This window comes from Theropithecus gelada, chromosome 1 (assembly GCF_003255815.1).
Source record: "Theropithecus gelada isolate Dixy chromosome 1, Tgel_1.0, whole genome shotgun sequence".
Classification (NCBI taxonomy): Eukaryota; Metazoa; Chordata; class Mammalia; order Primates; family Cercopithecidae; genus Theropithecus; species Theropithecus gelada.
Window position 1 is genome coordinate 160,412,219 of NC_037668.1, and position 26,222 is coordinate 160,438,440.

General features: G+C 45.0%; 1 protein-coding gene and 1 pseudogene across 2 annotated transcripts in view; one reads left to right on the top strand and one right to left on the bottom strand.

The window, feature by feature from the left end:
- The first annotated feature begins 3,846 nt into the window (after positions 1-3,846).
- The window catches only part of DSTYK (dual serine/threonine and tyrosine protein kinase), a 67,796-nt gene continuing 45,420 nt past the window's right edge, over positions 3,847-26,222 (top strand). For both annotated transcript variants that reach the window (XM_025355676.1, XM_025355687.1), the window contains exon 1: positions 3,847-4,291. In XM_025355676.1, coding sequence (XP_025211461.1) covers positions 4,021-4,291 — 271 coding nt within the window. In that variant the 5' untranslated portion in view covers positions 3,847-4,020. The remainder of the gene's footprint in view (positions 4,292-26,222) is intronic.
- LOC112605801 lies at positions 13,845-14,720 on the bottom strand (annotated as a pseudogene).

Sequence of the window (26,222 nt, forward strand, 5' to 3'; positions counted from 1 at the left end):
GGAAGCTGAAGATGAGGAAGTGACCTCAGGATTTAACTGCTCTTAAACAACTCTACTTCCACAGTAGGCAGTGGGGGAACTATTGCCACCAGTTTCTAAGACTTAGGGAATCCTTCAATAGATATTAGGTCGGATCTCAACTTTACGACTTTGGGTTTAGGATTCAGGTTTCTTAGTTAAAACTTGCCCATTTGCTTTCCATCTTCCACGTTCTTTTTTGCTACCGACTCCTCTCATTATTCTGGCTTTGTGCCTGAAAAAAATCCCATTACTGTCATTTTAATGGTGTCATAGAAGAGAACAAAAGTAGATCTGTGTGTTCATCTTCATTAATTGTTTAACTCTCAACACTTTCAGGAAATACTTTTCTTTCTTTTTTGAGACAAGAGTCTGACTCTGTTGCCCAGGCTGGAGTGCAGTGTCATGATCTCGGCTCACTGCAACCTCTGCCTCCCGGGTTCAAGCGATTGTCCTGCCTCAGCTTTCTGAGTAGCTGGGATTACAGGTGTCTGCCACCACGCCTGGCTAATTTTTGTATTTTTAGTAGAGATGGGGGTTTCACCATGCTGGCCAGGCTGGTCTCGAACTCCCCATCTCAGGCAATCTGTCTGCCTCAGCCTCCCAAAGCGCTGGGATTACAGGCGTGAGCCACGGTGCGTGGCTAGGAAATATTTTTCTTTTGTTTTTTTGTTTTTTTGAGACAGAGTCTCGCTCTGTTGCCAGGCTGGAGTACCATGGCGTGATCTCAGCTCACTGCAACCTCCGCCTCCCAGGTCCAAGCAATTCACCTGCCTCAGCCTCCCAAGTAGCTGGGACAACAGGCATGTGCCATCACATCCAGCTAATTTTTGTATTTTTAGTAGAAACAGAGTTTCACCATGTTGGCCAGGATGGTCTCAAACTCTTGATCTCATAATCGGCCTGCCTTGGCCTCCCAAAGTGCTGGGTTTACAGGTGGGAGCCACTGTGCCTGGTCAGGAAATACTTTTCTTTTTTTTTTTTTTTTTTTTTTTGAGACGAAGTCTCGCTCTGTCGCCCAAGCTGGAGTGCACTGCCCCGATCCTGGCTCACTGCAAGCTCCGCCTCCTGGGTTCACGCCATTCTCCTGCCCCAGCCTCCCGAGTAGCTGGGACTACAGGCGCCCGCCACCGCGCCCGGCTCATTTTTTGTATTTTTAGTAGAGACGGGGTTTCACCGTGGTCTCGATCTCCTGACCTTGTGATCCGCCCGCCTCGGTCTCCCAAAGTGCTGGGATTACAGGCATGAGCCACCGCGCCCAGCCAGGAAATACTTTTCTATACCAGCTTAAACCCTCTCTTCTTACCATTCAAAACTTTATTTTCTCCGTTTGTCCTTTGAATTAGATATTTGAAGAAAATATGTATTTTAATTGGTAAGTTATTATGATTTATGAAGGGCTCACTGTCACTTGCATCCTTTAAGATTTTAAATGCAAAAAATTATTGCTTTTCTCAACAGATCAAAAATGGCGATGAGATATACTTACACATACTCAAAATGATGTACATAGAAGATTAGTTCTTGCAGTACTGTTTGTAATACCAAAAGATTGCAAAAAACCTAAAGGTCCTTAAAACAGGCCAATCCATGTGGTAGTATGTTACACAGTTAAAAAGAATGAAACAGACCTTTATGTTTTGGTGCAGAGGTCTGCAAGGCCATAATCAAGTATGTATTACATATGCTATCATTTGTATTTAAAATACATACATACACATACATATATATATAGGATCTATCTATATATGATTTATATCTACAACAGTGGTTGCCTCCTGGTAGGGGAACTAGGTGACTGGGAAATGAACAGAAAAACTAAGGAAGACTTAGTTTTTCCTTGTATATCCTTTGCACCATTTGAATTTTATACTACATTCTTGTATTATTTTGAAAATAAATGTAAGGTACTAAGGAATAGTTTTTAAAAGGGTGGGCTTTGTGATATTTACCTGAAATAATGCCCTCTCTGATTACTTCCACCTATCCAAATTTTGCCTCTTCTTCAAGACAGATTCCTTTTCTGGATAACTCCAGCTCAAGTGCTCTTATCTGACCTGTGCTAGAAATTACTGTGTGTGGCAAATCATTACACATTGCTTTCTTTTTTTTTTTTTTGAGATGGAGTCTCGCTCTGTCGCCCAGGCTGGAGTGCTGTGGCCGGGTCTCAGCTCACTGCAAGCTCCGCCTCCCGGGTTCCCGCCATTCTCCTGCCTCAGCCTCCCGAGTAGCTGGGACTACAGGCGCCCGCCACCTCGCCCGGCTAGTTTTTTGTATTTTTTTAGTAGAGACGGGGTTTCACCGTGTTAGCCAGGATGGTCTCGATCTCCTGACCTCGTGATCCGCCCGTCTCGGCCTCCCAAAGTGCTGGGATTACAGGCTTGAGCCACCGCGCCCGGCCACACATTGCTTTCTTACAGCTCTTCTATTTTAAAAAATTATCTATTTTGTATTAAAATTCCCATTTTTAATTTTCATTTCTGTTTTACTGAACCTTTTGGAGATTGCATGAGGAATACAATCTTGCAAAAGAAGAATGGCTGATGGAGAATGTGACCAAGTAAAAGGCAGAAGGGAGAGTGGGTAAACGGGAAGGAGCATGAGGCTCCCTCCTTGCAGTCAGCCCTCACAGATATTTATCAAATACAGATTCATTGAATTAGTGATCCCTTTTTACAAAATCCTAATGCCCCTGGAAAGGTAAGGCCTTCACATTTTACAAAAATTAATCCAAATATCATGACATCATTTGGCCAAGAATACCTGGGTGTTCTGAGATGAGAGGTTAGGAGAAGTAAAATTTCTGAAGCAGGACTCACAAAATTTTAAAGCCAAAAGGGCTTAAAGATCTGCCATTCTAAACCCTTACTTTACAGAAGATGAAACAGGGTCTTGACCGAGATCACAAGGCAAAGTATAGGGAGAACCCAGACCCAAACTCAAATCTCCTCTTAATTTCAGTCAAGAAACTACATCATTCCAGCCTATCAGAGAAGAGGTCTGGCCTGGGTAAAAGATGGTGTCTTTCTACAGCAAGAAAGATATAGATGGGCTCTGTGCCTGGTGAAGAGGGGAGAGATAACTCAGGAAACAGAAAAGAGGTGACGTCAAGTTTTGCCCCCTTTGTAATTGTGTCCAGGAGTCTGTGACTGTGTGTGTCAATGGAAGTTCTCCATATTAGCAGAAGCCAAGTTAAGATAATCAGAAATAGTTTGGAAGGCCACAAACCTCAACTTCCCCTTACCCAGCCCAGTCTCCTTACTTGAGGAACCAACTGAAGTTCAGCTTACAGCTCTTGTTGATCCTTTCACAGCCTTCCTTTCTAAGTCTGGAAAAGGAAAGTTGGAAAAGGGGAACGCAATACAAACATAAGAGATTTCCCTATTTCCAGGGTACTTTCAGCCGATTCCTCAGTTATCAACTGTATTCGAAACACGAGAGAGCCACTTAGGGTAGCCATGGAGATATGACTGTCCTCTGTCTTGTTTCCTTCCTTTTCTCTGCTATTAACATCTTTCGCTACGATTTCGGTAAGGCACCCACTTCTGCTGGCGCTCAGGTTCTGTAGCTCCTCTCTCTCCTCAGGGACGCTGAGTAGGGATTGGGAACACTTTTTAAAATGAGGAGAGCGCGAAAACATAAGAACGAGTGAGGATTTTCTCCAAAAGAGATCAGCACCATCTACAGCCTCCCCTTCTCCAGCCTTGAGGTTTTGGCGTTTGGTCCCAGCCCGGACTACAAGTCCCAAGAGACCCCGCGGCGAGGGTGTCCTCCAGCGATCCTTCCCTCACGCTTCTGGGTAGTGGAGAGAAAGGTTCCGATAGCGGCGCACTGCGGGTTGGTTTGTTTGCAACGGCAGTGACGGAGGTTGGGAGCCTGGCTGACTGCAGGCGGGGGTGTCAAGAGGCGGATTCCTCCTCCCGTCGGCACTGGGGGGCGGGGAGGAGGGAGGCCGGACCAGCGGCCGGGGACCGAGCCGCAAAGACAGAGCGGGCAGAGGCGATGGAGGGCAACGGGGTGCCATGGGGGAGCGAGCCCGTCTCGGGTCCCGGCCCCGGCCCCGGCGGCGGCGGAATGATCCGCGAGCTGTGCCGGGGCTTCGGCCGCTACCGCCGCTACCTGGGACGGCTGCGACAGAACCTGCGCGAGACCCAGAAGTTCTTCCGCGACATTAAGTGCTCCCACAACCACACTTGTCCCTCCTCCCCCACGAGCGGCGGCGGGGCCGAGCGCGGCCCTGCGGGCGATGTCGCCGAAACCGGGCTGCAGGCGGGTAAGGAGGGCAGCCCGGAGGGAGAGAGGGCAGTAGAGGGAAATCGGAGGGCGGACCGCACCCCTGCCCTGCAAAACAAGCCCGAGAAGAGGCAGGCGGAAAGGGGCAGTCTGCAGTGTGGCCGGGTCCCCGGGCCTGGGCCGGCCGGATCCGGGATGCCTTGGGAGGGCATCCCTCTGAGGAGGGGAGGAGGGGGCCCGCTGAGGGCCCGGCTGGGGGACCGGGAGCCGGGGGCAACCGAGGGCTGGAGTTCCCGGAGCAGGACCCCGGAGACCGGGGTGTGCGCTGACGGAACTGGGCTGGGCCGGTGTTCGGAAAGGGTACCAGTTAATCCGAGGAGTCGGGAAAGTTGCTCTGAGCTGGAGGCGGGCGGGTGCGCAGTTGTGGGTCAGAGCCCCAGTTTAGGGATGGAGCAGAGGCGGCAGGGTGTCCCGGGAGGCCGTGGGACTGTAGTCGGATGTGTGGGTTTGATGATGTATGTGAAATGTGTTCACACCAATCATGCGGCAGCTCTGTGAAGAGGGGACATTCTCTAAATAGGGTTGGGGGTGGAAATCATATCTGATGGGTGCCAGGGAATTGCCAGAGATGTTGCTCCTGCTTATGGTGAAGAAGAGAGGGAAAGGATCATCTTGGTCCTGAGCCAATGGAGAACTAGCTACTCTTGTTCTTGCATGATTCTTTCTAGGATGTGCCAAAGGCCCCCAAACACTTAAAATCGTGCATGGTCTTTAATCTTTCCTAACGTCTTGCTTCCTTTTAAACTGCTGTTGGTGGGGAACTGGAGGATTTGTTAACTACTGCGTCTAATTAGGAAATAACTTTAGATCGGAAGGGAGAAGGGACTGGCATTCCATGTAGATAGATCTCTTGGGGACAAAACAGGAAAGAAGTCTGTGGGTTTAATTTAGTGATTCTCAAACTAAAGTGTACATTAAACTCACCCCAGGGACGTATTAAGAATGCCATGTCTCATGCTCTAGCTCATTAATTCCGATTGAATAGGTGTGGGAAGTGGGTCCTAAAAATCTAATTTAACATGAAAAGAACGTGGAGAGGACGGGCGCCGTGGCTCACGTCTGTAATCCCAGCACTTTAGGAGGTAGAGGCGAGCGGATCACTTGAGGTCAGGAATTCGAGACCAGCCTGGCCAACATGGCGAAACCCCATCTCTACTAAAAAAAAAAACAAAAAAAAAACTAGCCAGGTGTGGTGGGTGGCGCCTGTAATCTCAGCCACTGGGGAGGCTGAGGCAGGAGAATCGCTTGAAACCAGGAGGCGGAGGTTGCAGTGAGCCGAGATTGTGCCACTGCACTCCATCCTGTGCGACAGAGTGAGATTCTGTCTCAAAAAATAAAATAATAATAATAATTATAAAAGACAGTGGGGAATGTGAGGCAGGCGGTCTGTTAAAGTCCCTTCAGAACCATGAATTTAGATACAGCAAATCTGAACACGAGGCTCAGAACTGGATGAATTGTTCTGACTTTGGGTGTTAGCTCTTATATTCCCAAAGTTTTGCGCTTAATGTCCTACATCCGACTGGGAATCCACAAATGGTGATAAAAATAAGATGCTAAGATCATGACAGGGCCCTAAATGATACTATTCCATTTAGTTGGTTTGGATTGGAATTTAAAAAGCCTTATTTTATCTTGTAGCATAAAAGGAGGGAGATTACTAGTTTTTCTGAAGTTGTTTTGACATCTTATGTCCAGAAATACACTATCCTGGAATGGACTTGTAGAGAGAACTAGTATCTGTGAGGCTACCAGAAAACAGCTGATGAGAAGGGCTAATGTTTTCTGAGACGATCCCCAGAATGTGTACTTTCACCCGCACCCATAACAGTGCTTTCCAGAGGTGTCCCCTGCTCGAAAGTTTCTCTCACAGCTTATCTTAAAAAGCCCTTTATTGCTGTTTTTATTTTAAAACAACTATTTATTTTAGACTTGGCTTCTAAAACAAAGAGAATCGATTAACCTCAGAGAGATGGAGGTTTTCAAGGCACTTTGGTTGGCTCTTGTTTTTATTCTTTAAAAAACAACTTAAGACATACAAATATAACTTTGCATTTCGCCTCATTAGCTTTTCCAGTTGACTGCATCACGAACTAATCTTTGCGTATTTAACTCTTTTCACCGTGTGGAGTCTGTCCATCCCAAATAAAAACCTGGGAGGGTGCAGATGGCAGGACTGGGAGCAATTCGGTTTTGTTCCATAAAATGCTTCCCTTTCTTTCAGCATGGAGAGTTTGGGGGTAAAAATGCACCAAGAAAAGTTAGTGAGGGGACACTTACTATGTATATTTTAGGGATACATTTTCCTAGCTATTTAGGTGGTCATGTCAGAAAGTAGAAACCACTCCTAAAAAGACAACTAGTTGTTGTTCTGTCGTTTACAGGCCATCTTTGTAAGGTCAAGTTCATTCAGAGACTGTCTCAACTTTCTTTTTTAAATTTTTTTGTAAAGATGGAGTCTCGCTTTGTTGCCCAGGCTGGTCTGAAACTCATGGCCTCAAACGATCCTTCCACCTCAACCTCCCAAGGTGCTGGAATTACAGTAATCAGCCACCACACCCAGTCCTCAGCTTTCTTTTGTGAATGTTAGTCTCTGATTAATAGGAACTTGGATGTTGAAGGAACACTCAATTCTTTTATTTATTTTTTATTATACTTTAAGTTCTAGGGTACATGTGCATAACATGCAGGTTTGTTACATATGTATACATGTGCCATGTTGGTGTGCTGCACCCATTAACATATACCTAATGTCATTTACATTGGGTATATCTCCTAATGCTATCCCTCCCCCTCCCCCCACCCCACAACAGGTCCCATTGTGTGATGTTCCCCTTCCTGTGTCCAAGAGGAACACTCAATTCTTACCCAAACAAACCTGTAGGTTTTAAACATTATTTCAGAATGGAAGTGTGCCTCTAGGTTGATGTAGTATGGTATTTGAGCAACTGAAAGAAGATCAGGGATTAACTCTCAATTTGAAATGATTGTACTAAAAGGATGGTAACAATAGTAAAACAATTTTCATGTCTATTTATATACCATTTGTAATGCCATATGATACCAAAAATTTTTATTGTCTCACTTTCACCCACAAAAGAGAGTAAAGGACCCAAAATAATATTTTCCTCTAAAATTTTATAGTTCTGAATTCACTGGGGTCAGTGTAGAGGATATGTAATGTACATGGTATTTTAGAAGTTAAAAAGTAAGGCCGGGTGTGGTGGCTCACACCTGTAATCCCAGCACTTTGGGAGGCCAAGGTGGTAGATCACCTGAAGTCAGGAGTTCAAGACCAGCCTGGCCAACATGGCAAAACCCCATGTCTACTAAAAATACAAAAATTAGCCGGGCATGATGGTGCACGCCTGTAATCCCAGCTACTTGGGAGGCTGAAGCAGGAGAATCGCTTAAGCCCAGGAAGCGGAGGTACAGTGAGCTGAGATTGCGCCACTGCACACCGGCCTGGGCGACAGAGCGAGACTCCATCTCAAGAAGAGAAAAAAGAAAAAAAAAGTAAGTAGAATGGAATTCCAAAATGGTCTTCTGTTTTTAGAGTAGCTTGACCTATACAGAGAAAACTGAATTATAAGTAAAGTTTCCTTGATTCATTTCTTCCCCTGCTGCCCAAATCACTGGCCTTTTCACTTAGCTATAGGGCGTGAGAGCCCTTTTATCTGTTGATTTTCTTATGTCAGAGGGATCAGAAGTAATGAGATAAAGGCTTTGGGCTGGGTGTGGTGGCTCACACCTGTAATCCCAGCACTTTGGGATGCTGAGGCAGGCGGATCACCTGAGGTTGGGAGTTGGAGACCAGCCTGACTAACATGGAGAAACCCGTCTCTACTAAAAATCCAAAAAAATTAGCTGGGCATGGTGACACATGCCTGTAATCCCAGCTGCTGGGGAAGGCTGAAGCAGGAGAATCACTTGAATCTGGGAGGTGGAGGTTGTGGTGAGCTGAGATCACGCCATTGCACTCCAGCCTGGGCAACAAGAGTGAAACTCTTGTCTCAAAATAAATAAATAAATAAATAAAGGCTTTGAGCACTTCTGAGGAAAGGCAGGGTGGAGTATTAAGAGTAGCAGAGGGAAAAGTATTTTTCTTTTTCTTTTTTTTTTTTTTGAGACAGAGTCTCTCTGTATTGCCCAGGCTGGAGTGCAGTGGCATGATCTTGGCTCACTGCAACCTTCGCCTCCCCTGTTCATGTGATTCTCCTGCTTCAGCCTCCTGAGTAGCTGGGACTTGTAGGCCTGCCACCAGGCCCAGCTAGTTTTTTTTTCTTTCTATTTTTAGTAGAGGCAGGGTTTTACCATGTTGGCCAGGCTGGTCTCAAACTCCTGACCTTAAGTGATCTGCCTGCCTTGGCCTCCCACAGTGCTGTGATTACAGCCATGAGCCACTGTGCCCGGCATGGAAAAGTATTTTTCTTGTTTTGTGATCCAGTAAAGTTGCTAGCTGTTGCAATTTGTCATAAGCCTCTCAATTTTAAGAAATTGGAGTGGGCCAGGCGCGGTGGCTCACGCCTTTAATTCCAGCACTTTGGGAGGCCGAGGCGGGCAGATCACCCGAGATCAGGAGTTCGAGACCAGCCTGGCCAATGTGGTGAAACCCCATCTCTACTAAAAGTACAAACATTAGCCAGGCATGATGGCACGTGCCTGTAACCCCAGCTACTCGGGAGGCTGAGGCAGGAGAATTGCTTGAACCCAGGAGGCGGAGGTTGCAGTGAGTCGAGTTCGAGCCATTGCACTCCAGCCTGGTCATCGCAGTGAGACTCTGTCTCAAAAAAAAAAAAAAAAAAGATAGTGGAGTGACTTAAATATGTCTTGTTGAAATTCTGTGGTCTGTGCTGCCTTCTTGGAATCCTGGTTTCACCTCGTCCTAACCAAATGATCTTGGGCAAATCACAACTGTGCTGTGCCTTCATTTCCTAATCTGGAAATAGGGATTATAACGGTACTGATCTCTCAGGTTCTTGGGAGTGAATCTATGTGCATGTTTAGAACAGGACCTGGGCTGGACGCGGTGGTGGCTCACGCCTGTAATCCCAGCACTTTGGGAGGCCAAGGAGGGCGGATCACTTGAGGTCAGGAGTTGGAGACCAGCCTGACCGACATGGTAAAACCCCATCTCTACTAACAATACAAAAATTAGCCAGGCAGGGTGGCAGGTGCCTCTATCCCAGCTACTCAGGAGGCTGAGGCAGGAGAATCGCTTGAACCTGGGAGGCGGAGGTTGCAGTGAGTCGAGATCACCCGCTGTGCTCCAGCCTGGGCGAGAGTAAGACTGTGTCTTAAAACAACAAAAAACAAAAAACAGGCCAGGTGCGGTGGCTCACGCCTGTAATCCCAACACTTTGGGAGGCTGAGGCGGGTGGATCACCTGAGGTCAGGCGTTTGAGACCAGCCTGACCAACAAGGAGAAACCCCTTGTCTATTAAAAATATAAAACTAGCTGGGCATGGTGGCACATGCCTGTAAAATCCCAGCTACTCGGGAGGCTGAGGCAGGAGAATCGCTTGAACCCGGGAGGCAGAGGTTTCAGTGAACCAAGGTTGTGCCACTGCACTCCAGCCTGGGAGGCACAGCGAGATTCTGTCTCAAAAAAAAAAAAAAAAAGAAAAGAACAGTGCCTGGTAAGGTGCTATGTAAGTATTAGCTATTATTCAATAAATATCTGAGTACCTGGTATGTACTGGGCAATGTGCTACGTATGGGGGATAAAGAGTCAAATAAAAAGGGCCGGGCACAGTGGCTCACGCCTGTAATCCCAGCACTTTGGGAGGCCGAGGCGGGCGGATCACAAGGTCAGGAGGTCGAGACCATCCTGGCTAACACAGTGAAACCCCGTCTCTACTAAAAATACAAAAAACTAGCCGGGCTTGGTGGCGGGCGCCTGTAGTCCCAGCTACTTGGGAGGCTGAGGCAGGAGAATGGCGTGAACCTGGGAGGCGGAGCTTGCAGTGAGCCGGGATAGCGCCACTGCAATCTGGCCTGGGCGGAAGAGCCAGACTCTGTCTCAAGAAAAAAAAAAAAAGAGTCAAATAAAGATACTGGCCTTGGCCTTAGGCCGGTGAAGATGTCTTTCCCTTCTATACTTTTAAGAAAGAAAAAATAATTATAATTATCATCAATAATCGTTTATGTTGGATGATGGATTAAAAAGGTCTAAGGAGACCTGAACTTGGTCCTCTAGAAAGGTATAATCTAAACCATATATGTGTGCAACACATAAAACACATACATAAAAAAGCAGAATGCTAAGGTAGGTTATAAGCCTTTTATATGAGTTATAATTCTCAGGTTTTTTATAGCTCTTTGCCTTTGGTGAGCTCACAGCTGTGTTTCTCCAACATTCTTTACCTTTTTGTCACACCTTTTAAATGTGCCAGCATTTAAAAAGAGGGGAAAAGCACTAGTGTACTTATTTAAAATAGGCATTTTTGGCTGGGCGCAGTGGTTCACTCCTGTAATTCCAGCACTTTGGGAGGCTGAGGTGAGTGGATCACCTGAGGTCAGGAGCTCGAGACTAGCCTGGCCAGCATGGTGAAACATCGTCTTTACTAAAATACAAAAAGTTAGCTGGGCATGGTGATGCGGGCCTGTAATCCCAGCTACTCAGGAGGCTGAGGCAGGAGAATCACTTGAACCCAGGAGGCAGAGGTTGCGGTGAGCTGAGATCATGCCAGTGCACTACGGCTTGGGTGACAGAGTGAGACTGTGTCTCAAAATAAATAAATAAATAAATGAATACATAAAATAGGCATTTTCCTTGGTCGTCTTAGACATTTGTATGATAAGCAAGTTTAAGTGGCAGAGTGACATTTGGGGAAGGGATGAAAAGTTGGGAAAGAGGAGATTCTTTAGAGCTTCATTTTATAGAGCTGTCATCTCTATGGGGCAGAGGAGTGGGGAAAAGCTGGGATTGTAGGGTGGAGCACAGTGACAGCAATACTGAGGCTGGGATGGGTGTGCTCTGTGGTTGTTTGCCATCATCTGTTTAAAAGAGTTGTCAGTGCATTTCAACATCTTATGCTGAGCATAAGCTCAGCAAAGATAGTGCTATAGTTTTGGTTCTTACTACTTTTAATAAAAGGTAATCTAATCTAATCATTTTTTAAAAGATTAACAAAATCCCATTTTTCCAAGGATATCCAAAACTTGGTCTTTCTTTCTTAGTTTTCTTCCTGCATGGAGGCAGCACACAGTGGCCAAAAGCAAGCATAGCATTTGAATGAAACCTGAGTTCCTATTCAAGTGCATTCTCTTTTTAACTGTGTGACTTGGGGAAAGTTACTTAACCTATTTGAATCTTGGGTTCTTCATATATAAAATGGGAGTAATAATGCCACATATTATATGATTCCATTGATATGAAATATCCAAAATAGGCAAATTTATAGAGATAGAAAATAGATTAGTGGTTGCCAGGGGATGTGGGGAGAAGAAAATGAGCAAATAAGGGGTGACTGCTAATGGGTATGGGATTTTTCTTGGGGGAGATGAGAAAGCTCTGGAATTAAATAGTAGTGATACTTGTACAACTTTGTGAACATACTAAAAGCCACTGAATTGTACACTTAAAAGGGGTGAATTATATCTCAATAAATAAATAAAATGGGAGTGATAACAACTGCCTTACAAAGTTGTTGTGACATTTGAAGATAATATACCTTAAAGCACAGGCATATAATTAGTGCTAAATATATGTGGCTGGCTCTTTGAGTGGCGTGTGTGTGTGTGTGTGTGTGTGTGTGTATGGTGAGCATTGATTTAGAAAGTTAGAACATGGGGTTGGCAGAAGAGTGAGAGGAACAGAAAGATGGAATGTGGGACAGAACAATTTTGAGCTAGAGGCAGATTTAGGCCCGAGTGTCTAGGCTGCCAGTCCAATTCTGCTTCTGCGGCTTTTCCTTTGTTCTTTCCTGATCTGACTATGGGAATACAAAATGCACCCTGGCAGTGGAGAGACTCTGTTACAAATGAGTCATCACCCAGGCTCCACAGCTTGTATGGAACCGTCATTTACTTAGTGGGAGACTATCTGATTGAATAAGTATAATGTGGCACTACCTACTCAGGCTCTTATTCTAGTTTCCACTCCCTGACATTCAGGGCATCAGACCCCTTGTTGCTGATCTTGCTATCTCCTGCTCCCTGGGAGGAAATGGCCTCCCCAGCCACAGTGGCTGTTTGCACCCTTTCCCTTTTTAGCCTTTCTCCTTCCGAATCTTCCTTTCCTGGGGTAATCTGTTTCCCATGGTACAGGTCTGCCTGGTGTTTTATTGTTGTTGTTGTTTTTGAGACAGAGTCTCGCTCTGTTGCCCAGGCTGGAATGCAGTGGCACAATCTCAGCTCACTGCAACCTCTGCCTCCTGGGTTCAAGCAGTTCTCCTGTCTCAGCCTCCCAAGTAGCTGGGACTACAGGCGCACACCACTATGCCAGGATAATTTTTGTATTTTTAGTAGAGACAGGGTTTCACCATATTAGTCAGACTGGTCTGGAACTCCTGACCTCAGGTGATCCGCCCACCTCGGCCTGCCAAAGCACTGGGATTACACATGTGAGCCACCTTGCCCAGCTGGTCAGCCTGCTATTAAAAAGGGTTGGGAAATTCTGTCCCCTCCCCTCCCCCTCCCCTTCCCCCCTCCCCTTCCCCCTTCCCTTCCCCCCCTCCCCTTCCCCCTTCCCTCCCCCCCCTCCCCCTCCCCCTCCCCCCCCCCCTCCCTTCCCCTCCCCCCCTCCCCCTCCCACTCCTGTCCCCTCCCCTTCCCTCCCCTTTTCTTATTTTATTTTTTAAGACAGTCTCACTCTTGTCGCCCAGGCTGGATCTTGGCTAACTGCAACCTCTGCCTCCTGGATAAAAGTGATTCTCCTGCCTCAGCCTCTCAAGTAGCTGGGACTGCAGGCATGCACCAACCACACCTGGCTAATTTTTTTTTTTTTTGGGTAGAGACAGGGTTTCACTGTTTTGACCAGGCTGATCTTAAGCTCCTGGCCTCAAGTGATCTGGCCACCTTGGCCTCCCAAAGTGCTAGGATTATAGGCATGAGCTCCCATGCCCAGCCTGCCTGCTTTTAAAAGAGAAAATATTGCCTTTAAGCTTATTATAATTTGCAATATGTTTAGTCTTAAAAGTCATTACTGATTTCAGTATAGTTAGTTCTTCAGCCTTGCAAGTAGTTTTTAAAGAAGGCGTGGATTTAAATAAAAATCCAATCTGGGTTTTATATTTTGTTTTGCTCTGTCTACTTTCTCCTTTTCTTTCTCCATGCTTCTGTTCCCTGTTTTACTAGGTTAAGAGAACAGGGAATCTTTCTCCAATAAATGCACTTCTCAAAAACAATCCTTTCAGAATAAAACCTAAAAAAAGTTATGGAAATAAAGGGGAATACGAATTTTACCTTATACCTGTTAGTCAGTTAATATAGGCTCTGCTCATACAGATCATGCTTTTATTTACTTTCTTTTCTTTCCTTTTTTTTTTTTTTTTAAAAAAAATTTAATTGCATTTATTTTAATGCTGAATTTACTCCTGTGTCATAAGTTTTTGTTTCTTCAGTTTCTTCTGGGATAACTTTTTCTTCTGGGCAACCTCCTCTTCTGGTTTAGGAACAATCTGTTCCTTTTCTGTAAGGATCATCTCAATGTGGCAGAGAGAGCACATGTATGGGTTAATCCGACCATGAGCTCTATAGGTCCAGTGGTGCATCTTAGGTGCTTTTTTCACTTGGATATATGCTGAATGACCAGAGAATCTACATCTAAACCCTTCAGTTCAGCACTACTGTCTGCATTTTTAAGCATGTGCAGCAAAAATTCAGCAAGCTTTTTGGGCCACTGACCTTTTGTCCAGCCCCACTGCTTGGCCTGGGCAAACCAACCAACTCCACCATTGTAATGTTGGAATGGTACATGCTGTTTCTGTAAAGTGATGTCTTTCAGATACTTCGTGGCTTTTCATATACGCGTACCCTTGATGGCCTGAGAAGTGTCACGAGTATTCTTCTTTTTTTTTTTTTGAGACGGAGTCTCGCTTAGTTGCCCAGGCTGGAGTGCAGTGGCGCGATCTTGGCTCACTGCAAGTTCCGCCTTCCGGGTTCATGCCGTTCTCCTGCAGCCTCTGAGTAGCTGGGGCTACAGGCGCCCGCCACTACGCCCGGCAAATTTTTTTGTATTTTTAGTAGAGACGGGGTTTCACCGTGTTAGCCAAGGTGGTCTCGATCTCCTGACCTTGTGATCCGCCTGTCTTGTGATCCAGCCTCCCAAAGTGCTGGGATTACAGGCGTGAGCCACCGCACCCAGCCTAAGTGTCACTAGTATTCTTGAAGTGAACACGAAGATTTGAACCTCTTGATTTGCATGATTTTGTGGGGTTCTCTGGGTCAAGTGAATAGTGAACCATTTTCACAGCTTACCTCAGGCCATGTAGGGGAAGAGGCCCCTTCCCTTCCCCCTCTCCCCTCTCTCCTCTACCCTCTCCCCTCTCTCCTCTACCCTCTCCCCTTCCGTTCTCCCCTTCCCCTCTCCCTTTCCCCCCATCCCCTCTCCCCTCCCCTTCCTGAGTTTCCCAAGTTTCCTTTCCTGAGTTTCGTTCTTGTTGCCCAGGCTGGAGTGCAATGGCGCAATCTTGGCTCACTGCAACCTCTGCCTCCCGGGTTCAAGCGATTCTCCTGCTTCAGCCTTCCTGAGTAGCTGGGATTGCAGGCATGCACCACCACGCCCAGCTAATTTTGTATTTTTAGTAAAGACAGGGTTTCACCATGTTGGTCAGGCTGGTCTCGAATTCCTGATCTCGGGTGATCCTCCCATCTTGGCCTCCCAAAGTGCTGGCATTACAGGTGTGAGCCACTGCCCCCGGCCTTTTCTTTTGTATAATTAGCTGTGAATATGTTTGTATTAGTCTGCTGACAAGATTGTGTACCCCTAAGGGTAAAGAGTATGTTTTACTCATTTTGTACCCCCCGTAGTGCCTACCATAGTGCTTTGTACATAATGGGCAAATAAATATCTGTTAAATTATTTCCACAGCTGGTGGATATTGGAATGATGTTTTGAAATTAAATGCAATTTAATTCCTTCTTTGGAAGGGCATTTTTTGGCCCCATAGAACATAAGAATTTTTGTAAATTCATACATATTTTACCCTCTGGGCCCCTAAAAAAGGACAATGATAGGTGACTCAGCATTTGATAGGTGACTAGTTAGGCTGCAGTTGCATTCTTTTTTTTATTAAAAAAATTTTGCTTTTAATTTTGTGGGTACATAGTAGGTTTCTATATTTATGGGACACCTGAGATGTTTTGATACAGGCATGCAATGTGGAATAAACACATCATGGAGAATGGGGTACCCATCCCCTTAAGCATTTATTATTTGAGTTACAAACACTCTAATTACTTTCTTTAAGTTATTTAAAAATAGACAATTGGGCTGGCGTGGTGGCTCATGCCTATAATCCCAGCACTTTGGGAGGCTGAGGCGGGTGAATAACATGAGGTCAGGTGTTCAAGACCAGCCTAACCAACATGGTGAAACCCCGTCTCTACTAAAAATACAAAACTAGGTGGGTGTGGTGGCACACACCTGTAATACTAGCTACTCAGGAGGCTGAGGCTGGAAAATCACTTGAACCTGGGAGTTGGAGGTCGCAGTGAGCGGAGATCACACCATTGCACTCCAGCCTGGGCAACAAGAGTGAAACTCTGTCTCAAAAAAAAAAAAAAAAAAATTAAGTTATTATTGACTATAGTCACCCTGTTGTGCTATCAAATAGTAGGTGCAGTTGCATTCTATGCCAGTATCCCAAAGAATTATTTTCATGTTCCAAAGAATGACTTGCATGCAATGCCAGTAGATCTGAGCTTCACCATGATATGGCAAGTAAATTGTTAATATTCATTCACTCAGCAAATCTTTATTTAATGCCTGACTCTGTACTAGGCACAGGTCACACATTGGTGAACCACTCTATCTGACTAACTGAGATTATTAATTCCAATTGATGTTATGAAGGAAAGAAGGATTAGTGTTTCATCATGTCCCTCCCAGAGGATTTTCTACAAATTGGTTATCTACTTAACCATTAGTTGTCTTTGAGTGGGTAGAAGTGTAGGGCATATGGAAAGTTGTAAGATTAAATGGCATTGATAAGAATAGGAGTTGAGGCTGGACGCAGTGGCTCATACCTGTAATCCCAGCACTTTGGGAGGCCGAGGTGGGCGGATCACCTGAGGTCAGGAGTTCAAGACCAGTCTGGCCATGGTGAAACCCAATCTCTACTAAAAATACAAAAAATTGGCTGGGTGCGGTAGCTCATGCCTATAATCCCAGCACTTTGGGAGGCCGAGGTGGGTGGATCACCCGAGGTCAGGAGTTGAAAACCAACCTGGCTAACATGATGAAACCCTGTCTCTACTAAAAATATAAAAAGTTATCCGGGCATGGTGGCGGGTGACTGTAATCCCAGCTACTTGGGAGGCTGAGGCAGGAGGATCTCTTGAACCCAGGAGGCAAAGGTTGCAACGAGCCGAGATCGGGCCACCGCACTCCAGCCTGGGTGACATAGCGAGACTCTTGTCTCGTTAAAAAAAAAGAATAAGAGTTGAAATGTTCTGCCCACTTTCTGATAGTAGAGGAAAATCAGCCTATTTTCTCTTTGATGGAAAGATTATATCATCTTGTTTATATGGTTCAAATGCAGAATGCATTTATGAAGATTACTGTTAGAGCTTCTTTCATTTCTGTCTCTTAGAAGTTACAGACAAGCCAGTAGGAAAAGTACGAGGTGTGGGTGGATGTGGTTTTTTTGGTTATGATTTTAAGACCTAAGGTTACTTTGCTCCTTCTTACAGGAAAATAGCCTCTAGGGATGATGGGGTTTGCTTCCTACATGGTGCAGGGAATCTGAGTAGTGTCATTCATAATAAGACTATAGAGGGTGAGTTCATGTGGGGGTGCAACTTTTCTATTTTACCTCTCAGAGCTCTGACTGGGGTACCCTGGGAGGATGTCCAGTCTCAGTATAGGCCATTCCCAGGTTTGAAGGTTGATTCAGTTCTTTGCCAACCTATGAAACCTGGAACTTGACACTTACGTGACCAGAGGAGAACAGATGTAGAAATGCTTAAGATATGTGTCTCCTTGCTTTGAGCTATAAATGAGACTCTCTGAGAAAGTTCCCTTATGCGTAATGTTCCTCCAAAGTCCAAACCAAAACTCTTGAAGGGCAAGTTGGTCAGAGCATGGAGACTCATCAATATCCCCTGCGGATTCTGGTTGAAGTGCCTGTCAAAGGCAGTGCGTTTTTCTGTTTTCTTCTCTAGGCAGTGTGAACAGCTTGGATGTATTCCCCAGCTGTGTGCCACGTGGCTGTGGGAACCTTTTGACCACCACTTTCTTTCCAGTTGGGCTTTATTACAACATGCTTCCGTTCCCTGGGGTGGTGTGCTCTGGGCTCAGGATGGTGGGAGTAGGACTTGAGGATTGTTTCGCTTTTCACTTGTCAGTTGTCCCAAAGAATTATGTCTAGGTTATATATTTATAAAAGCCTTTGATTTTTTTTTAAATTCCACTTCTTTTAAAAAATTACTTTCATCCCCAAAGTGTCTAATTTTAGTTTCATCAGATTAAGAGCTTTAGTGCCCAGGAGACTGAGGCAGAAGAATCGCTTGAAACCGGGAGGCAGAGATTGCGGTGAGCCGAGATCACGCCACTGCACTCCAACCTGGTGACAGAGCGAGACTCTATCTCAAAAAAAAAAAAAGCTTTAGTGCCTTATTTGTGCCAGACAAATTTCAGTTTAGATCTTTTTTTTTTTTTTTTTTTTTTGAGATGGAGTCTCGCTCTGTCGCCCAGGCAGGAGTTCAGTGGCGCGATCTTAGCTCACCACAACCTCTGTCTCCTGGGTTCGCGCCATTCTCCTGCCTCAGCCTCCCGAGTAGCTGGGACTACAGGCGCCCGCCACCTCGCCCGGCTAGTTTATTTTTGTATTTTTTAGTAGAGACAGGGTTTCATTGTGTTAGCCAGGATGGTTTCGATCTCCTGACCTCGTGATCCGCCCCCCTCGGCCTCCAAAAGTGCTGGGATTACAGGCTTGAGCCACCGCGCCTGGCCAGTTTAGATCTTTTTTAAAATCTTTTCTAGTCTATTTAATGGGGAGACAATTTCCCAGGCTTTTTTTTTTTTTTTTTTTTAAATCAAATCAAACTTGCCAGAGCAAAGACTAAGGCCCTATCACAAATGCAGCTAGGTTACAAGACTAGTTTAAATAAAAGCTCTTTCTATTCAATTGAGAGGGACAGTGAGTGAACCAGTATGGAGTTTACGTTTTAGAAATATTCCTTATGATATACTCTAGCCTCAGCGTTTAATATTATGGCAATATCGAGGTGCAAGGAGGAATGTGGGGAAATACAGCTAGTAGAAGAAAAGTCATTCTTAAGTTTTAGTATATAAGAACCCCACTGAGGAAACCTCTTTCACTTTCTCCTGATTGAACAACTGACATGCTCTTCTGGTTCTGTCCCATGGAGATAATTGGAAAAGTTTTGCTGCTTCAACTTGGAAAAGTGGTTTGTTGGTATAGGATAAAAGTAGTTAGTGTATAGTGGCGATATAGTCTCTACCACTAAGTAAACATAAGGGGTCACTACAGGCAGTGCAAAGTCAAAGTCAGGCTTCCCCTGGTGGTTTCTTTTCTTTTTTTTTGAGATGGAGTTTTGCTCTTGTTGCCCAGGTTGGAGTGCAACGGCGCGATCTTGGCTCACCGCAGCCTCCACTTCCCGGGTTCAAGCGATTCTCCTGCCTCAGCCTACCAAGTAGCTGGGATTACAGGCATGTGCCACCAAGCCCAGCTAATTTTGTATTTTTAATAGAAACGAGGTTTCTCCATGATGGTCAGGCTGGTCTCAAACTCCCAACCTCAGGTGATCCGCCCTCCTCGGTCTCCCAAAGTGCTGGGATTACAGGCATGAGCCATCACGCCTGGCCTGGGTGGTTTCTTATTTAATGAACCTGATGGTTACAGGTAACTTTTATCAGAGTGTCCTATACTGGAACATCATGTTGGTCTATACTGCTTAGACTTGTGGATTTGGATTCTAAGTCTGATTCTAAACTACTTACTTAGATCAGTGCCTTGAACTCTCCAGACTCTGAGCAAGCAATAGTAAACATCACAGGAAGATTGATGAGATGGAAGGTAATGTGCAGGGCAAAAGTGGAGACAGTGAAGAAACTGTTATTGTTCAAATCCTATTACTACTGTATTTGATGTATTTTTTTTTTTCCTGCTGGCTTTTCTTGTCAAGTAAAATCCTATCTCTTGATCTCTTTCCTCTGAGATCAAGAGCTGGATACGCTTTACTAGGTATACCTTTGGATCCTAAAAAAAAATTATTTTGAAATAATTTCAAACATACGTAAGTATTGCAAGAACAATAAAAGAGTTCTAATACCTGCTTCCTGCAAATTTTCTAGTTGTTAACATTTTCATGGATTTGTTCCATCACCCAGTCTCTCTCCCAGTCTCTCTCCTTCCTGATGTATATTAGATGTAGTCTTTTAATGAAACTTTTGAGAGCTGAATGCAGATAGTTCTTCTCATCTCCTCTAAACACTTTAGTATGCATTCCTCCCAAACAAGGATATGCTTCTGTGATCATCATACGGCTCACCAAATCAAGGAATTAACCTGGGTTCAATACTACCATCCAGTCCACAGACCCTGTTCAGGTTTTGCCAACTGTCCCAACAATGTTTCCTTTTTTTTTTTCTTTCATCACAGGGTATATGATGTCAACTCATCCCTGGAGATGTTTTTTCCACCTTAAATTCACCATTTTTAGGGCCAGGCACGGTGGCTCATGCCTGTAATCCCAGCACTTTGGGAGACCGAGGTGGGTGGATCACCTGAAGTCAGGAGTTCAATACCAGCCTGGCCACTGTGGTAAAACCCCATCTCTACTAAAAATACAAAAAAAAATAACCAGGCATGGTGGTGCATGCTTGTAATCCCTGCTACTTGAGAGGCTGAGGCAGGAGAATTGCTCGAACCCGGGAGGTGGAGGCTGCAGTGAGCTGGGATGATGCCATTGCACTCCAGCTTGGGCAACAAGAACAAAACTCCATCTCAAAAAAAAAATTAAATAAATAAATAAAATAAAAAAATTCACCATTTTTTCCTTTGCAATTGATTAGTTTGTGAATTACCATTTTTTCCTTTGCAGTTGATTAGTTTGTGGAGAGGTGTTCTTATATTTCATTGATACCCTGTTTCTCAAAAAACCTCCTTCCAGTAGACCTGGCATTCACTGATAACTCCCACCTGTCTCAGTGATGGGGTTTTTTTTTGTTGTTGTTGTTTTCTTTTTACAGGCAAGGTCTTGCTCAGTTACCCAGGCTGGATGGAGTGCAGTGGTATGATCATAGCTCACTGCAGCCTTAATTTCCTGGGCTCAGGCAATCCTCCTGCCTCAGCCTCCCTGGTGTCTGGGACTACAGGCACATGTCACCGTGCTTAGCTAATTTTAAAATTTTTTGTAGAGATGGAGTCTCACTATGTTGCCCAGGTTGGTCTTGAACTCCTAGGCTCAAGCGATCCTCCTGCCTCAGCCTCCCGAAGTGCTTGGATTACAGGCATGAACGACCATGTCCAGCCCAATGGTGATGTTTATATCCATCATTGCTTCTATATGTATTAGTTGTAGTCTACTGTAAAGAAGAGCTTTCCTTTTCTCTTGTTTATTTAATCAGTGTAGACCTGTGAATTTTTTCAATGGATTGTAATATCTTCCTATCACTTTTTATTTTTATGCATAAATTGGCCCCACTTTGGTGAGTAAGTTTCCCTTCAAGCTGGTTCCTGTGTCCTTTTGACATATTCCCACCTTTGGATCATTGTTAATGCTTATAAACTGTTATACACTGCCTTCCAAATGCCAGAAACTAAGCCCTCTTGGAAGCATGGGGTTGACTTCCTTCAAGGAACTACTTCCATCTCTGCGTCCCATACATTAAAGCCTCAACTGCCAGCTGCGATTCTGTTCCCTCTGTAGTGTGACCAGTCTCAGGAGCAGTTTCACCCAGAAAGGAGCTTCTTCAGCATGCTGCTGAGTGTGTTCCCATTTCACATGGCTCCCAGGGAGTATCAGCCTCTAGGGAGGCAGTCTCCTCTCCCCAGGTGCCAATACTATCTGCTTCTTAAAAGCTGTGAGAGATCTTAACATGGCCCTGACATAGAATAACTTTAGAGAGACTTCTGCCAACTTGACTTTTCCGATTCCAGCAAGAGCTTTGGCTACTAGAGTGCATTTCAATCTCTAATCTTCAATAACCATCCCCTTCAAATGAAATAGCGTGTACTACTTGGTCCTGAAGGTTCTGAAAGCCAGACTACCTAAGCATCTGTTTTCCTTAAATGAGAGTACCTCCTATGTCAGTCTTTCAAATTTAGCTGAAGGTCAGAGAGCTTGTTTGGGAAGGATAAATAAATATTTCTGGACTGAATTTTTTCTCTCTCAGCCCCTGGAATTTTGTAGTTCAATACTTCGAAGCTTGTGGTAGAATTGACTGTAGTAGAAAGACTATATAAGATTACTTTCTCAATTTAGGATTTGTTCTTTACTTTTGGTACAGATAGTAAAAAATAAAACATCACTACCTATTTGTGGAAATGCATATTTGTGTCACTGGTTGGCTCAGTTAAATATAAAATCCTTTGTTTTTCTTTCTTTCTTTTTTTTGTTTTTTTTTGAGGCAGAGTCTCACTCTGTCGCCCAGGCTGGGGTGCAGTGGCGCGATCTCGGCTCACTGCAAGCTCTGCCTCCCGGGTTCAGCCATTCTCCTGCCTCAGTCTCCCGAGTAGCTGGGACTACAGGCGCCCACCACCGCGCCCGGCTAATTTTTTGTATTTTTAGTGGAGACGGGTTTCACCATGTTAGACAGGATGGTCTCGATCTCCTGATCTCGTGATCTGCCCACCTCGGCCTCCCAAAGTGCAGGGATTACAGTTGTGAGCCACCGCGCCCAGCCAATCCTTTGTTTTTCATTCACTTTCAGAGGGGACTTAAGTTGACTTCCCATAAAAGCATGGAAAGTTCAATGTTAGAAGTGATATTTTTGGCTGGGCATGGTGGCTCACACCTGTAATCTCAGCACTTTGGGAGGCTGAGGTGGGCAGATCACCTGAGGTCAGGAGTTTGAGACCAGCCTGGCCAACATGGTGAAACCCTGTTTCTACCAAAAAAAAAAAAAAAAAAAAAATTAGTTGCACTTTCCTGTAGTCTCTGCTACTTGGGAGGCTAAGGCATAAGAATCGCTTGAACCCGAGAGGTAGAGGTTGCCCTGACCCGAGATCATGCCACTACACTCCAGCATGGACGACAGAGCTGGGGTTTTGGCACGCACCTGTAGTCCCAGCTATTTGAGAGGCTGAGGCACAAGAATCTCTTGAACCAGGGAGGTGGAGGTTGCTATGACCTGAGATCATGCCACTGCACTCCAGCCTGGGTGACAGAGCTGGAGTTTTCTTTTTTTGAGCTCTGTCTCTGTCTTTTTTTTAGGCCAGGCATGGTGGCTCACGCCTGTAATCCTAGCACTTTGGGAAGGTGAGGTGGGAGGGTCACTTGAACCCAGGAGTTTGAGACCAGCCTGGGCAACATAGTGAGACCCCATCTCTATTTAAAAAAAAAAGAAATATTTTTAAAACTACCGAAAGAGGGAAATCCTTGGGTACCAGGAACAAGTATTGCAGTAATAACCGTCAAGACCTGAATTAACTCTGCAGTCCATGTTAACTTTATGAGCTGCAGTAGTATAATAAAGCAAAAGTATTTTCTATTTCACTGACTCTTATAGTGCCTTCCCTACGTTGGACATGGACTGTACCTTAAGAGCCTTTAGTTACCTTTCACGAGTATGTATTACTGATTGGTAGTGGCTGAAAGGTGTGATAGATTTCCTCACTCATCTTAAGGGTCATAGTCAACACTTCTCTAACAAAAGACAGGTTAACAAGAGAAAAGCATAACAAATTTATGTAACACAGGAGGCTTTAGAAATGAAGTCTCAAGGACCCAGGGAAAACTGTCTGTTTTTATGCTTAGGTCTGATGAAGAATTCACTGCCGTATAGAAAGTGATTGGACAGTAAGACATGATCTAATGGTAACAGACTGAGAAACCCACCAAGACTGGTGTGCTCAGGTCATTCTTGGGCTCTCTATGTAGCATTCCTTCCCCCAGGTTATGGGATGGGGCAGGACCTCTCTAGAATGTGGGTCTTCAGAGGACAAGAGAGTGACCTTTCTAGTTTTATGGCTTGCTTCAGAGAAGAGGGTTTCTAGTTAGTTCTTTTTTTTTTTTTTTTTTTTTTTTTTTGAGATGGAGTCTCATTCTGTTGCCCAGGCTGGAGTGCAGTGGCATGATCTCGGCTCACTGCAGCCTCCACCTCCCAGGTTCAAGCAATTCTCCTGCCTTAGCTTCCCAACTAGTTAGGACTATAGGCACATGCCACCATGCCTGGCTAATTTTTGTATTTTTAGTAGAGGTGGGGTTTTACCATGTTGACCAGGCTGGTCTTGTAGTGATCCACCCACCTGGGCCTTCCAAAATGTTGGGATTACAGGCATGAGCCACTGTGCCTGGCCAGGGTTTCTAGTTTCTATGGTCTTGAGGAAGAGGAATTCTGGTTTCTATGAGTAGCTTAGGGGGAGAAAAAGGGGAGGCAGACAGGAGGCCAGGAGAAGGTCAGAGAGCAACCTTGCTTCTGAGGCCTTCCAATCTCCTTTAGTTCAAAGTGCTCAGCATGCCAAAGCACCATACTTTGGGGTATTGTTTTCTGAGCCTGATGGAATGGAAGTAGGCAAGAAGGAGAGTGTATTGCTACAAATCGATTGCCATTACCCCAGAAACAATTTAAATAAAATATCTATCCTGAAGAGTCACTAGCAACAGAAACAGGTCATGAGTATTTCCTCCCTCCTGTCGTCTCTTTTCAGAGTAGTCACCCAAACAATAATACACACTGACTGTTGAGTGGAGCATTAAGAATTTCTCTGAAAAGAGTGTACTGTTGCTGTTAGCAAAGAAGCTTTAGAGATCTCAGGTAGAATAACGTTTTTTGAAAGTGTGTACCAGCCAGTGGTCATGCTGCGGTTTTCTCCATATGCTTTATTCCTCATGGTTTGAGACAACTTTCGTAGGGATTATATCAGTCTGCTTTACATTGAGGTCCTACAGTTACTAAATCGCATTTGACCCCAGATTGGAAAACAATGTGGTGTAGGGGGCATTGTCTACTGGCCCCCAGAGATCTAAGTACAGTTCCTGCTTATCTCTGCAGTTCGCTGCTCAGAGAAATGGGGAAACCTGAGCTGTTTTTTGTTTTTTGTTTTTGAGACGGAGTTTCGCTCTTGGCACTCAGACTGGAGTGCAATGGCGCTATCTCGGCTCACTACAACCTCTGCCTCTCGGGTTCAAGCAATTCTCCTGCCTCAGCCTCCCGAATAGCTGGGATTACAGGCATCAGCCACCATGCTTGGCTAGTTTTTGTATTTTTAGTAGAGATGGGGTTTCACCATGTTGGCCAGGCTGGTCTCGAACTCCTGACCTCAGGTGATCCACCCGTCTCAGCCTCCCAAAGTCCTGGGATTACAGGCGTGAGCCACCGCGCCCAGCCTGGTTTGGTTTTTTGAGCATCCATTTCCTCATCTTTATTATTATTATTTTTTGAGGCAGGTGACTCACCCAAGAGAGTCACACAGCAGCGTGATCACAGGTCACTGCAGCCTCAATCTCCCTCGGGTCAAGCAGTCTTCACACCTCAGCCTCCTGAGTAGCACACCACCATGCGTAGCTGATTTTTAAAAAATTTTTAGTAGAAACAAAGGTGCGGCGGGGGTTGCTCCCTTTGTTGTCCAGGCTGGTCTCTCACTTCTGAGCTCAAGCCATCCATCCATGTTGGCCTCCCGAAGTGCTGGGATTAGAGGCATGAGCTACCACTCCTGGCCCATTTCTTCATTTTTAAATGGAGTTAATAATAGTCTTTGTCTGGTAGAATTATGAGCTTTAAATGAGACGAAGCAAATAAAGTGATCAATACATATAAAGGGCTCAATAAATGTTATCTAAAACAAAAACCAAAATGGGTTGCTGCTTTAGTTGTTCTTCTCTTCCATCTAGCTTGAAACTTTTGTTTAGAAGTAAGCAAAAAATCAAAATCTGTATTTAAGAACCACCACCAAGAACAACAACAACAACAAAAGCCTTGGTTTGCACTTAAGACGATTTGGTATGAATTTTCCCCCAGCCAGAGTTGGCAGGGTTAATGTGCGCCAGCTGAGAAGCCATGCTGTTACCTTCTGGCAGCCCATATGCAGATGCTGTTGTATTAATTACAAAAGAAAACTCGATTAACTTGGAAGTCCTTTAACTGTCAGTGAGGCAACTGCTCCAGCTCTGAAACAGGTTTTCTTCCTCCCTTCTACTGTCAGTCTACAGCTTTTAATCTCTTCTTTAGAGAACTGCTGAGACTGCACTGTAGGTCCTCAGAGCCCCTGGCTAGTTCAGTCTACTTTTTGATCTGCAGTTATAGTGGTCCAAGGGGCGCTTGCATAGATTCACATAATTTAAAACAAAATAAAAACAACCAGACCAACCACCCATCCCCCTCACATCATTGTTCTTTCAGCAGTTAAAACCTGGCATTTTAGAACTGGAAAGCATGTTAAAGATGATCTAATCCAACTCCACCCCCCTGCATTTACCGATGAGCATTTCAAGGCTCAGAAAGATCGAGTGGATTGCCAAGGTCACAGAGCTAGTCAGAGTGGCAAAGCATGCCTTCATTCTCATGCTGTTCCCGCTTCCATATTGCACTCCACATCACTGAGCAGTGTGCTCAGAAT